Source organism: Stegodyphus dumicola, chromosome 5 (assembly GCF_044657685.1).
Source record: "Stegodyphus dumicola isolate Sdum_Otavi_A_Nest chromosome 5, ASM4465768v1".
NCBI classification, from domain to species: Eukaryota; Metazoa; Arthropoda; class Arachnida; order Araneae; family Eresidae; genus Stegodyphus; species Stegodyphus dumicola.
Window position 1 is genome coordinate 208,174,835 of NC_140772.1, and position 13,718 is coordinate 208,188,552.

General features: G+C 33.4%; 1 protein-coding gene across 2 annotated transcripts in view; it reads right to left on the reverse strand.

Annotated features, from left to right (window-relative positions):
* The window catches only part of LOC118185055 (lysosomal alpha-glucosidase-like), a 72,400-nt gene that overhangs the window by 17,183 nt on the left and 41,499 nt on the right, over positions 1-13,718 (reverse strand). For both annotated transcript variants that reach the window (XM_035354846.2, XM_035354847.2), the window contains exons 12-14: positions 10,192-10,340; positions 8,390-8,474; positions 5,313-5,491 (exon numbers count right to left, since the gene is read on the reverse strand). In XM_035354846.2, coding sequence (XP_035210737.1) covers positions 5,313-5,491; positions 8,390-8,474; positions 10,192-10,340 — 413 coding nt within the window. The remainder of the gene's footprint in view (positions 1-5,312; positions 5,492-8,389; positions 8,475-10,191; positions 10,341-13,718) is intronic.

Genomic DNA, 13,718 nt, shown 5'->3' on the forward strand with positions numbered 1-13,718 from the left:
TGAATGCATACACACATAACAGTATGATGCATAAGAAATCAAGAATAAATACAGGATTTGTGAAAACTTATTACTTTCACTGCTTTTTGACATACTTCAATCAAACCTTTAGTACAGGCAATCAAGTCACATTGGAAACAATCAAATTTGATTTTCTTTCATATAATACCAAACTGAAATTTTATGAATATTTTGACTTTTTATCAGCACTTACTAAAACACTGGATTATTTTCCACCACTACTGATAATTTTTTATATATACCTATGTCATCATGTATTCCAAGGAGTAATGGTACCGCAGGTTTGGAACTGTTGCTCTAAAGCTTAAATCATATGTTGTGACACATTAGTGCACCTTAAAATATACTATAGTTGTGCTGTGAGGAAAACAAAAGTGTAACGGGAAGTAAGAGGAAGTATAAAATTGTGTACTGCATTCACAGAAAATATGCCAAATAAAGTGCCTGCTCTAAAGCTTGTTAAATGATAGTGCTAATGAAACTTCTGTGTCATAAACATTCACTTCTGCCTATGAAATTGCTATGCCATGAACACAGCATCAACAAACATCAAATTTGCATAAAAGATAATACAAGCTGGAATATGTGAATGATTCATATTTCAACACAAGTGCATAAAGAAGTTATAAGTAATACTATCTGTATTGTGTATAGATGAAAAGACTGCACAACGGACTTGGAAATCATATTTGATCATTGGTTGCTTGTGTAAAAGCTATGTGGTATCATGTGTAAGAAGGAGAAACCAGCACATGTCATAATTTGGCCATGGCAAAATTATGGTTAATGTGATTATATTTTTGTTAATGGTTGTGCCTTATCTTCGATGTCTGTGTGATGGCATCTTTCAACAAGAAAATGCATGACCACATGCTGCTCATGCTGTCCTGGGTGTTTGACAGTTGCCCTAGCCAACAAGGTCTTCAGATCTCTCGTCCATTGAAAACATCTGATCATGGGTTACTAAAAGACTGGCATAATGCTATTTGCCAACCAATACGATTGATGAACTCTGCCATATAGTTGAAGTCGTATGAAATAAAGTACCTGCATTTGTCATCCAAGCTCAGTTCAACTTGATGCCCAGCTGAATTACAGCTGTTGTTGCTACCTAAGGTGGCAGCTCTGTGCACTGACTTCTGTCTGCTGTGTACCCCAAATCACCTACAAATTTAATCATGTCTTTTCCCACTATATTATATATGTACAATAAATAAGATCCTGCTGTTCGCTTGCTTTCCTTGCTTAGTAATTTTAATGTGGTATAAAAGTAGTGTAGAAGTGTACTGTGTAGGTAGCAATGTAAAAGACAACTATACATGCTTATGCATGTATGGTGCATACTTAAATACTAATTTTTTTTGCGGGGGGGGGGGGAACAATAATAGAACAGAAAAGTTTATTCTTAAGCAATTTTGAAATGTTTTATTGACATATTTACAACTTTAAAATTACAAGTGAATCTTTTGTCTAAAATTAAATATCAAATTGAGTAATTATTTAAAAATTCTGAGAGTCAGTCTACAATAAATATACTTTTAACAACTTTTAAAATAATTCGGCAGAACAAGAATGTATTCATTTAAAATAATCCTGATATTAGAAACTTGGTTGTGTATCTGTAAATTTACTAGGTAACACTTTCATCAATATATATATTTCCTTCAAAAGTTAAGGAACAGCATATTTTTCAAAGCTCATCATTACAAAAATGTCAGTAACATTTACATTTACAGTTCATATGCATGACAGTAATGCAGTCGTCTGCCCAATTTGTTGAGGTGACGGGTGATTGAAATTGAGATGTCACAAGCTGATGCTACTAGACGTCTCACTATCTCTCAGTGTGGTCTACTGACTATAGAATCAGTTTGAATCTGAGGTGTGTCTAGAAGACATGTTCCAGGCAGACTTAGAGTTACAACACCTGCGGGATACCGTTATTTAGCTCTTTCAGCCCGAAGGAGGAGTAACATTACTGTGCCTCAGCTCATGGCAGATCATTTAGTAGCAACAGGAACAAGAATCTCAGCTACTACAGTACACAGATGCCTGAAAAATGCAGGTCTGTATGCAAGACGGCCAGTTATTTGTATTCCCTTGACTCAAGAACACAGAGGTGCCCATTTATGTTGGGCAAGAGAACACATCTTCTGGACCAGTCAACAATGGGTGTCTGTTCTCTTCACAGACGAGTCCAGGTTCACCTTAGAGGATTCAGATCATCAGTCAATCTGGAGGAAACAATGCACCAGATACAACCACTCCCACATTGTGGAAAGACACAATTAGCGAGGTGGTGGAATAATGGTTTGGGCTGGGATTTCTCTTGGTGGTAACACTGATCTGCATGTGTTCCATGGAAGAACTTTGACAGGTGTGAGATATCGAGACGAGATCCTTGATCAATATGTCCACCTATATGCTGCTTCTATTGGTCCTGGATTTCTTCTGATCGATAACAATGCGCGACTGCGCCAAGCTCGGGTTGTTGAAGAATATCTTGAGGGTCACGGTATGGAGTGGATAGAATGGCAGCTCAATCCTCAGACCTGAATCCGATACAGCATCTTTGGGACTACCTTGGGAGCCAGATTGCTGCTTTAAGTCCTCCTCTAAGGTCATTCGATGGATTACTCTGTGTCTGGTCATTGCTAGCCATTTCACTAACGACAACTTAATTGACAGCATGTAACGTCGCTGTCGCCAATGTATTGAATCTAGGGATGGACACATTCCTTATTAGAACTCATTTTTGTAATGTTACCACCTCATTTTCCCTCAAAAACTGTGATATACCATTTCTCCAAGACTGGATTTCTCTGCTAAGAGTGCAATTTTTTGTTGTAATTCATGTTTGTGTTGAACTTTAGAAACCTTCTATGTCGCATTCACTAAAGCACAGTTTAGTGAACATGTCCTATAAGTTTCTTGTTTTTATTTTGCTTCATTCTCATATTAGATACAAAAACATGCTGTTCTTAATTTTTGGAGGGCAGTGTATATAAGGGATGTTCATATGAAAAAGTACTGAATGACAATATGGATATACTGAAGTGCTTATTTACAAGTAATCACAATCACCACCAGAGGCAACTATCGCACTGTTTCCCGAGCCAAAGTATTAACTCTTCCCAGAACTGCTGTAGCTGTGACAGGAGCCAGTCCTCTACTCTGTCCTTCAATTCATCATCTGAGATGAAGCCCTTCCTTTTGAGATGTCACTTCTCACCTTTTGAGATGTCGTTCACCTTGTTGATGAGTTCAGCCGTGATTAACACGTTTGCCTGGCCTGGTCTCGGGTCATCATTCAAACACGCTAGAACTTTACAAAAGCAATCCACTTCCTCACTGATTTGTCCGACACACAGTTTCTCCTGTATACAGACACCATCTGGCGATGAATATCGACCGGTTTAACCCCTTCCACAGTAAGAAATCTGATAATGCCTCACTGCTCCTCAGTCATCAAGTTTTGCAATATGGACACCGTGATCTCCTTAAATGCATTTTCACATCAATTGGACAGAACACACAACTGCCTACTTCTCACCTGCGTCGTGTGCGGGCACCTAACGCATGTGCACAACCACACCAGGTGCTACATTTACATCCTTAGACGTCTCACTACGTATGCCAAAGTGACATATTCAAATTTCAACTGGTTTATTTGTTATGAAGTTTTGTACCTTTTAATTTGAACGCCCCTCATATATATATATATAATCCAAAAGAGGCTCCAGGAAGCAAAAATAATTGATGCCACTTTACATGAATAAGTAAAGCATTTGCTTTATACAACAAATTCTCAGAAAATATGAGCATAGCACAGTTAATAGATCACAATGGAATAATTAAAGTAAATACTTCTGAGCACATGCGGAACAGTTTTATCTCACTGAATGTCATCACCTAATAATTGAATTATGTGTGCATACGGATTCAATGTATCAGTGCTACCTGGGAAATGGGATTGAAAATTTCTGGATTAGATTAGATAGGCTTGTTTTAATTATGGAAAACACTGAAGAACTATATTCCTTGAGTAGAAGATGGTTTCAAAGGATTAACTAAGGAAATCCAGCCCATATTTAAAGAACATACAGGGAAGAGGGGAAAATATCATAAAAAGGCCATGAATCCAGCTCATCAACTGCAAGGAACCAAACCAGAGCCAAATTACAAATACTTTATGATTTTAATCTCTTAGCCAATAGTGATCTAAAAAGAAATTGACTGAAATCTGATCCAATTAAAAGGCACAGAATTTTAATATAGGAAACAGTTTGAAGATTATCAAATATATACAGGGTGTACCGTAAATGTTGGGACATACTTCTAGGGGAGGTAGGGCACATCATAAGGATTAAGAATTGCATAGGAACCTATACCTGTCAGGGCTAAGTGGTACCAGAGGTAGAAGATGGGAAAAGAAACAAGAGTGATTAATTTGAAACGTTTATTGGACATGAATACAAATGGTGTACGACAACTATGTTACAACAGATGCTTGAAGTTTGCACCATCAGATGCCAAACATGCCTGACATCGACAGACCATTTGGATGCCATGAAATTTTTTATCTTTCTGGAGAAAGTTATTCCAGATTTGCTTGATGATGTTCCACCAAATGTGAGGGGCAACATGTGATTCCAACAAGATGGGGTCCCTGCTCATTTTGGACCAGATGTTCCTAGCCATTTGAACAGATCATTCCTGCATCGATAAATTGGGTGTGATGAACCAATTCCCCCCCCCCCCGCTCACCGGATTTATCGAGCCTTGATTTTTTCCCCCTTCTATGCCATGTATCACTATCCTGTAGTGTCTGAACTGGATCTCGTGGCAAGACTACAATCAAAGACACTCCCGGTCCAGCAATAAATGGTCTGTCGGTGTCAGGTATGTTTGGCTTCTGATGATGCAAACTTTGAGCATCTGTTGTAATATTCAAGCTGCCGTACACCATTTGTATTCATATCCATTAAATGTTTCAAATTAATTACTCTTTCTTCTTTTCCTATCTCCTACCTCTGCTACCACTTACCCAACATTTCCGAGCATGGGTTCCTATGCAATTCTTAATCCTTATGATGTGGCCTACCTCCTCTAAAAGTTTGTCGCAACATTTACGGTACACCCTGTATATATATATATATATGTATATATATATATATATATATATATATATATATATATATATTATTGCACATTAATTTATCAAAATACATAAAACAAGCACTTTTTTGTTAAAGAAGAAAGGCATTCATAGAAATCTACCTACTACATACCTAGCAGTTGTAGTTTGAGCTGGAATTTGAGTTGGCACAACATAACCTCCTCTAAGCATGATATTAATGCTATAAATCGGTACCGAGAATGTAACTCTTTCACCATGGCCCTCAAAAGAACTTCCATTTCCCTGATACCACATACCTTTAGGAATATAAGCAGATACGGTGTTTTTGCCCTGAAAATCAACAATTATTTTAGTTTTAAATTCTTCATCACAATTATATACATATATTGAGAGATATTTAAAAAAAAAAAGCTTTTTAAAACATTAAATACAATTATAAATTGGTAATCATGAATATGAATTATACATTCTTTTATCATTTCATATTATTAGTCGATACCTGCTTTTATAATTAAAAAATTTTCCATTTTTTATTGCCTAAAATCATACCTCTTATCTTGTGACAAATGGGCAAAATTATTATTTGATTTTTTTTTAAATCTAGAAACTGAACTGTTTTTGAAATTTTTATATTATACTCTACAATTATTTAATAACATGGTCCTGATATTGGAAGCTAATTCTATCACAGCTACAAAAGCATTTTAGACTTATTCTGAATTAATTTGCCAACTTCAGAAAGGAAAACCCCATAAATTTATACCATCTTCTGCCAAAGAATTGCTATGCAGTCTAAAAGAAAATAATGATGTTTAAAAATAAAAATCTCAGGCATATTTATAATTTTATTATCCAATACTTAGAGTTGTGGAGAACCAGTTTCAATAAAATTAGTAAGTGGATAAATTTACGAAATGAAATTACTTGGTTTGATTTAGAAGAGTGCACAAGTTGTTAATGAAATTATAAAAAACTCCAAGAATGTTGATGAGCTGTTTGATGAATTATGGCTTACTGTTATTATCTTTCATTTCTAATTCTTCATTTTACCAAATTGGAAGACCCACAGTATTTCTAACTAAACATTTATATCAGTAGAGTATATCCTTTTGAAATAACTCTGTTTGTTCTGCACTAGTGGCCAAGAGAAGCTACGACAGTGACTTGAAAATGCCTCAGCTCCTTGTATAAGTTAACTGGCTTCTATGAACTGCATCAGTACATTCCGTGATAAAAAAAATATAAGTAATGATAGTCTAAAATATAATATTACTGATATTTAAATAATAATGATGTTGTAGAAATATTTATTGCAGTGAATGTTGATCCATAATGAAGAAAAACTTGGCACTCTATTTTGTGCCTATTTCAAAATGTTTACATTTTTGATAGCTTTGCAGTAAGAAGAGAAACAGCAGTCCAGCTAGACCAAAGTAAAGAAAGTAAGTAAGTTATGTTCAGGATGAAATATTAATCCAGAATGAGTTACTTTGAGTTCTCAATGTATTTGATTGGATAATTAATACTACACTGCTGTAAAATTATTATTGGCTGTTCGAGTTTTAGTTACACTCATATCGCCAGCGTTATGTAAGAGTCATATGACATGGATAAGTATCGAAATGATGGCATTCAGAAAAGATTACTATTTTTAGAATACAGGGAGAAAATTGCTATTGCTAATTTACATTTATATTTGCATATTTTTTTTTTATCTTTTTTGTGTAGCTATACTGAACCATCAAAAATGATAAACATACAATAATACAACCTATGCATATCCCCATTTGTTCCACCAATGTGTATACAAAGCAAAGAGATATCTGTTAGACTTCTAGAAATGTTTTGCCCAAAAAAATAGATGTAAGCTTTTATAATTTAAGCAAGGTATAGTATGATTTTTTTTAAAATTGACATGGCCTCAGAAACATGAGGCTCATGAGATAGGTAACAGTATGTTAGAGAAAGCTTGGATTTTCATGTATGGTCGGTCACTCACAGCACCATGACTACAAATACAGCACTACTGAAAATCTGGCAAATCTTTGAACTTACAGCAACAGTATGGTCATAAAATGATTGTGAAAGAAAACGACCAGCATCAGATGTCAAGAAACACTTCACAAGAAAGAGATACAGAACATCCTAAAGTAACATCAGACTTCAATGCTGAAACCTTAATATGAGGAATGCAGAAACTTTCCTCTGTTATATGGATTTTAAAAGCCAACACTCAACCAGACGGCCTCTCAACTACAGTGCATAAATGTATGACATGGAGTTATGCAATTCACCTGAACTCTGCAATTTGCCTGGCTACTCTATCACTGGAAACAGGTAGCTTTATTTGATCAGTCACATTTTTCAACTATTTCAGATAGATGGAAGGATCTGAAGAAAACCTCTGGAATCTATGAACTCCAGATGCAAGTGAGAGAGGTTGTGGCAGCTCCATGATGCTATAAAGTATTTTTAGTTGGCATTTAATGGTCTACTGGTATATGTACAGAAATCTTTTACAAGTGCACACTCTTCCTGATGATTAAGATCTCTGCTTTCATTATGAGGGATTTGCCTTCTTTTAACAGGATAATGCACTGCCATACAAGTCAAGAGATGCAAAATTATGTTAAAGAAACATTCATTTACGTTTGAAGTCTTTTATGGCCACCTAAGTCACTATATAAGTCACTATTATAAAACACATTTAAAATGCAATATCAATATGCTGTGCAACACAGAAATCTTACACTTCTGAATACCACTCAGTAAGAAATATGGTATTCCTTCTGTGTGAACACTAATAGATATGCATGGAGTACACGTTTTTGCAGTTTTATGTAAAAGAGCTATTATATATTAAGCTGTTCTACTGAGTTTTGTTCTGGTGGAAGTACATGAGTATACAACTTTGTATGAAACTGAGAACAAAAAAGAAACACATTACATATCATACTGGAATAGTTAATATCCATAAGTATCCCAATAATTACTGGTAGATTTTACTTTTGAATTTAATAAATACAGTTTTGTTTAAAAAATTTTTCATTTATGAAGTTTAATTCTTATAATTCCAAATGCACACATAAAAGCTACTCATCAACTTAGTAAACAATTTTGCAAACACTTTAGATCAAATATGATTGCAGTTGTGCAAATGTATTAAGTAACAAACAAACCAAACCGGGGGGGGGAAGAAAAAAAAAGAAAAGAAAGAAAGAACATTACTGAATAGAGAACAGGATTTATCAGTACTGCTGGACCCCAAAGAAATTGCTGATCAATATCAAAAGTGTTGACATCATCTGGATACCTAATAAGAAAAATTATAGTTAAATAAAAATATAAAGAGGTAATAGATAAAAATTGACATGTAATAAAACCTTACAATTCACATAAAAGTAAACTGAAATGCAAGCAATATTTTATTATGCATCTGTAACTTATTAGAGATTTGATAATGAATTTGATTTTTATATGAAAATACTTTTGTGAACTTTTGTACTAAAGTGGTTTACATTATTTTATTCATCTTTAATATTAAAATTACTAAAGAAATGTAAGTCACATGGTAAATGAAACATAACTTCTGTCCAAGAATTACTTAGGACAAATTATTTTTGTTACAATTCCAAAAATCTTTATGATATGATACCTTTGAACATTCACAGCATAGAACTATATATTCCTTTAATATAATGAATATTTATCTGACAAATGCACGATTTTGAAATTTTACTAAAATTACTTTAAATAGGTATTAGCAATTTGCACTGTACATAATTACACCTCATTTTTTTCAAAATAAATAAATAGAAGATAAATAAAAATTTTGAGATGGGAAAGGAGTTTTCTTGAAGAAAAATATGCAGAAATAAAATAATATTTTCTAGGCAGTGTATTAGAGGAAACATTAAGTATACAGATGCATTTAAATTCATAATACTTACAAGCATAAGAATTATTTTTGAAAAATTAAATATCAGCACAATGGATGACACTAAAAAGAAAATTTTTCCATAGAAAAAAAAGCTACGTATGCTTACACACCTCATATAAATTTAAAAGTATTGTTTTCAAATGCTTAGAGACCTAACTTTGAATTCAAATTACACAATTCATATTCTTTTGCACTCTAATTTTTAGCAATTGAGTAAAATCATGAACGAAGATCAAATACGAGTAATGAAACAAAATAAATGCACAGATAAACATTTGACACTGTCAACAGAATAGGAGAAAGTTGAATACCCTAACGAAAAACAGGAGATATAAAAAGGTATATTGAAATTATATATCCATAAGGATATCATAGAATTTTATATAATTCCAGTATAAATGAAAAATCAAATATATGTTCAATATGAGAAACATGTAAAACACTAATTATAGTAATATGGAGGGTAGGCTGGATTTCTGCTAAACAAGCACCATAAAAACAATAAAAAAGTTGCATTCTGCAGAAAACAGACATGCTAATTCCATACCAACAGATATCAATGCTTCATACATACAGATCTCAATATTACAGCATCTTTTACTTTTTGATCATTTTGACATCAGTATTTAATCTATTATATTTTAAGTTCATGCCCCTTTCATTTTTTTTTTTTTTTTTTTTTTTTTTTTTTACCTGATGCAAGCACCTCAGTTCACTGCTTGTCACACAATGCATACTCTGCATTTAATAAATTAAATCTTTATGATATTATTTATGCATTTAATAAATGAAATCGTTATGTCAGGTGCTTGTCATTTGTTGAATTACAAATAATTTGAACTTATGCAAACTGACACATCCCCTTATTAGTTTTTATAGAATACGAATATTTAAATGAATAGCAAAAGCTTATTGGAAAAGGCTCTCTAGACTCTAGTTCAAACTCTGTAAAGAACTTGAAAAATGAACATAAATGATTTTGTTTAATTTGATGAAGTAAACATATTTTAAAATACAACACTTATTTACAAGGAATAAAAAATAAAATTATTACATTACAGAAATATATAGATGTGCAAAGAATACATACTCAAAAAACAGAGGCCTTACTACTGTATTTCCAAAAACATGACTTCGGTACAGCAGAGTATATAAATAAGGCAGTAACTGGTAACGCACTTGTAATGATGCTTTAGTAGCTGCAACAACAATAGGGCCTAAGGCCACAGGATCTTGTTCCTTTAAAGATAAATAACAATTTTAACTATGCTACTTTACTTACTTCATAATTCAAAAATTATTTTTATAAAATGTATGTTTTGTGTATATATACATATGTGTGTGTAATGATTCAACGATGTAAATGACGTATTGATTCCCAAACTGCGCATGTAGATTGACAGAGCTGTGTAAAAGGAAATGACAGACATGCAGACAGACGTAGCTGATTTCAACATAAGTTTATTATTGGATAAAGCATTGTTGGAGACACAATATTTGTATCACACAGAATTATGTACCCTACAATGTTAAAACTTAGCCTATCTTCAAACAATGGACAATATAGCGACCTGAGGGGAGCATGGAAGCTACAGCAGGAAAGAATGGCAAAAGAGAGAGCACAGTTGTATTGCAGTTATTTACAGTAGAATTTTTCATTAATCTGATTGGCTATACACAAAGTAGAAGGTTAGAATGACATGATGCAGAATTAGTTTTCAGATATGATGCAGTTTTGAAAATGCTATTACTATTTTTAGAATATTAGAGGAGGAAATGCTCAAGTTAAAAAAAAAAGAATTAAAATTATTATTCAGAGTTATATATATGTATTATACTGTTTATAAATAGCCAATTTTATCAACACCTTAAGGCTGAAACTGTTTGAACTTCTTAATTTAATCAAAAGTTCTCTAAAAGCACAAGAATTGGCACAAAAAGAGAATACACATACATGGCAGAGGCACTCTAATCTCCTAACTCTCCAGTTACATCATACGGGGTCCTTCCACTACAACAAAATATTCTAAGCCAGTTATTTTGTGGCAGGCAATATAGGAAACTGGCATTAGCTGAGCAAGATACAAACACTGCATTCTATTGGGGAAAGTAGCTAACAAAAATCTTGAAATGCCGTAATTTCCGGAAGAAAGGCCGCATCATCGTAAACGCCACACTCGAGAAAAATAGCAGGGAAAAAATAAAAATTAAACAGAACGCCGTAATAGATTAAATTGCGCATGACATCTTCGTGGGCCGTATAGATGCAAAATCTCAACCTATGTCCTGGTATATGACATATTAGTTAAGAAAAATGCATGAAAAGAAACCATTACTCAAAAATAAATTAAAGGTAAGAAATGTTGAAAAAATATTTATGTTCATGAATATATTTACCCACTATATTGCAACAACGAAAAAGCAAATTTGGATGACAAAAGGAAATTTTAAATTTTACTTACAAAAGGAATTACAGCAAACTATACATCATATGAAGCCATCAAAATCTGATTCTTCACTATCTGAATTAAAAAGATTTAGTAAATCTTGATCTAAGTCCAAGTCTTCCAGATCGTCACATTCATCCTCTTGGTTTACAGTCTCTTTATCTAAGGATATAAGTTCAGCTTCTTTGAAACCTGCCATTATTGACAATGTTTTTACCGATTTCCATGCACTTCCTACCCACTTTACAACTTCTTCATAAGATGCTCTACGCATTTTACCGCTTTTGGTATACGTATGCAATCCTTCACTCATCCAACACTCCCACCGCTTTTGGACTTCAGCTTTGAAGGATTTATTACCTGACAAATCTAATGGTTGTAAGATTTTTGTCAAACCACCAGGAATTATTGCTACGGTCGTAGACAATTTTTGACATCTGGTTTTCACTGATTCAAGTAAATGAGCATGCATGGAATCCATTATCAATAACCCTTTTGGTTGGGAAAAAAGATCCCTTACGACACTGCCAAACATTTTGTAGCCGCTCATGCATGATTGTTTTGCACATCCAGCCATTCTCGTTTGCACAGATAATTACGTCATTAGAAAAATCTCCTTTCGGAATAGTTTTTCGTTCGTTCGTTCCCCCCCTGTTTTATTGGCTTTAGCTTGTCACCATTTGTGGCACAAGCTAACATACATGTAAATGACGTTCTTTCATGTCCCATCGTAAGCACAGATACAGTTTTTGCACCAGTTTCATGAACAGTTCTGTTTGCAGGAGAGTCAAAAGCTAATGTCATTTCCACCTTATTTATCATCTGTGACCAATGAAGTTTTTTTTTTTGTCAATAATATCAGTCACATATTTTAGAAAAGATGCCTTTTTATCCTGCCAGTCCGTTGGTAATTGTTGCCCGACTGTTATTCTAGTACGCATAGAAATATTTTTTCTTTTCATAAATCTGCTACACCGGCAAGGCCCTCCTTTGAAATCATTTATGTTCATTTGTTTTGCTATAAATTTTGCTTGTAAGTGAATTTTTACAGTCAAAATTGCCATTCCCTTTCCTTGTTGCTCCTTTATCCAGTTTGCAAGGTTGTCCTTTAGATTCAGCCACCTTACAGTACCACTTCTTTTGGCTTGTTTCTGTTGTGGCATATTTTTAAGTTCTTCTTTTTCAGTTCTCCAATGAATGTCGAATACATCTCTCGTCCACTTCAAACTCTCGAGCTGCTGCTCTATTTCCAATTTGTTCATCATGAGAAATTACATTAAGCTTAAAACCAGCAGTATAGCTTCTGTGACATTTAGGTGCCATTTTCAAAAATTTTCCGCTTCCTTCTTACTTAAAAACTATCCATCAAGTACTTGTACCCAAACTGATGATATCTATATCTGGCAGAATGCCAAGAAAAATCAAATCATGCTGAAGGGGAAATATTCAAACTATGTACAATGACCATCATAGGAAATATTTTATTTTTAGTGCACCTAAACACCGCATGGGTAAAAATGCCGCGACCGCTGAAAATTTAAGTTTTAAACATGCGTTTCTTCTGGAAATTACATTATAAAAGCAAATTTGAGACAATAAAAAAACAAAAAAATCTGATGTGTGCAACACATGACTTCCTTGAACGGAACATTAAATTATACCCATTTTTCCTTGCATTTCATTTAAACTTATTGAATTGAATTAAATCTACTTCGTTGATAGTGCATAAACCACAATAGAATAAATGCACTCTTTAAAATTCACTATATTTGTTTACCATAGCGACACTCTGGCCCTAGGTTCGCTTAACAGCATTACATTTCAATCATTTTTTAACTCAGAATGTAGAAAATTTATATCATCTTAAGAATTATCTAATCTTTACCACATGTTCTATTAAAATACTATAATAAATCTAAAATGGTGTATAAAAGAAATTACGCAAACAACAACAACAAAGAAACAGTTTTTTTTACAGACGATTCAGTATTTCTCATTCAATTAATTCCATTCTCACTTTGCGACAAGGCAAAAATACATTAAAACTCAAGATGTCTGTATTGAAATTTATGAAGTAAATCTTAAACACTTATTTCCTCGAATAAATTCTCGAATGGATTAAGCATGATTTGATTCACAATAATAAAAGAAGACGTTATCTTTGTTATTG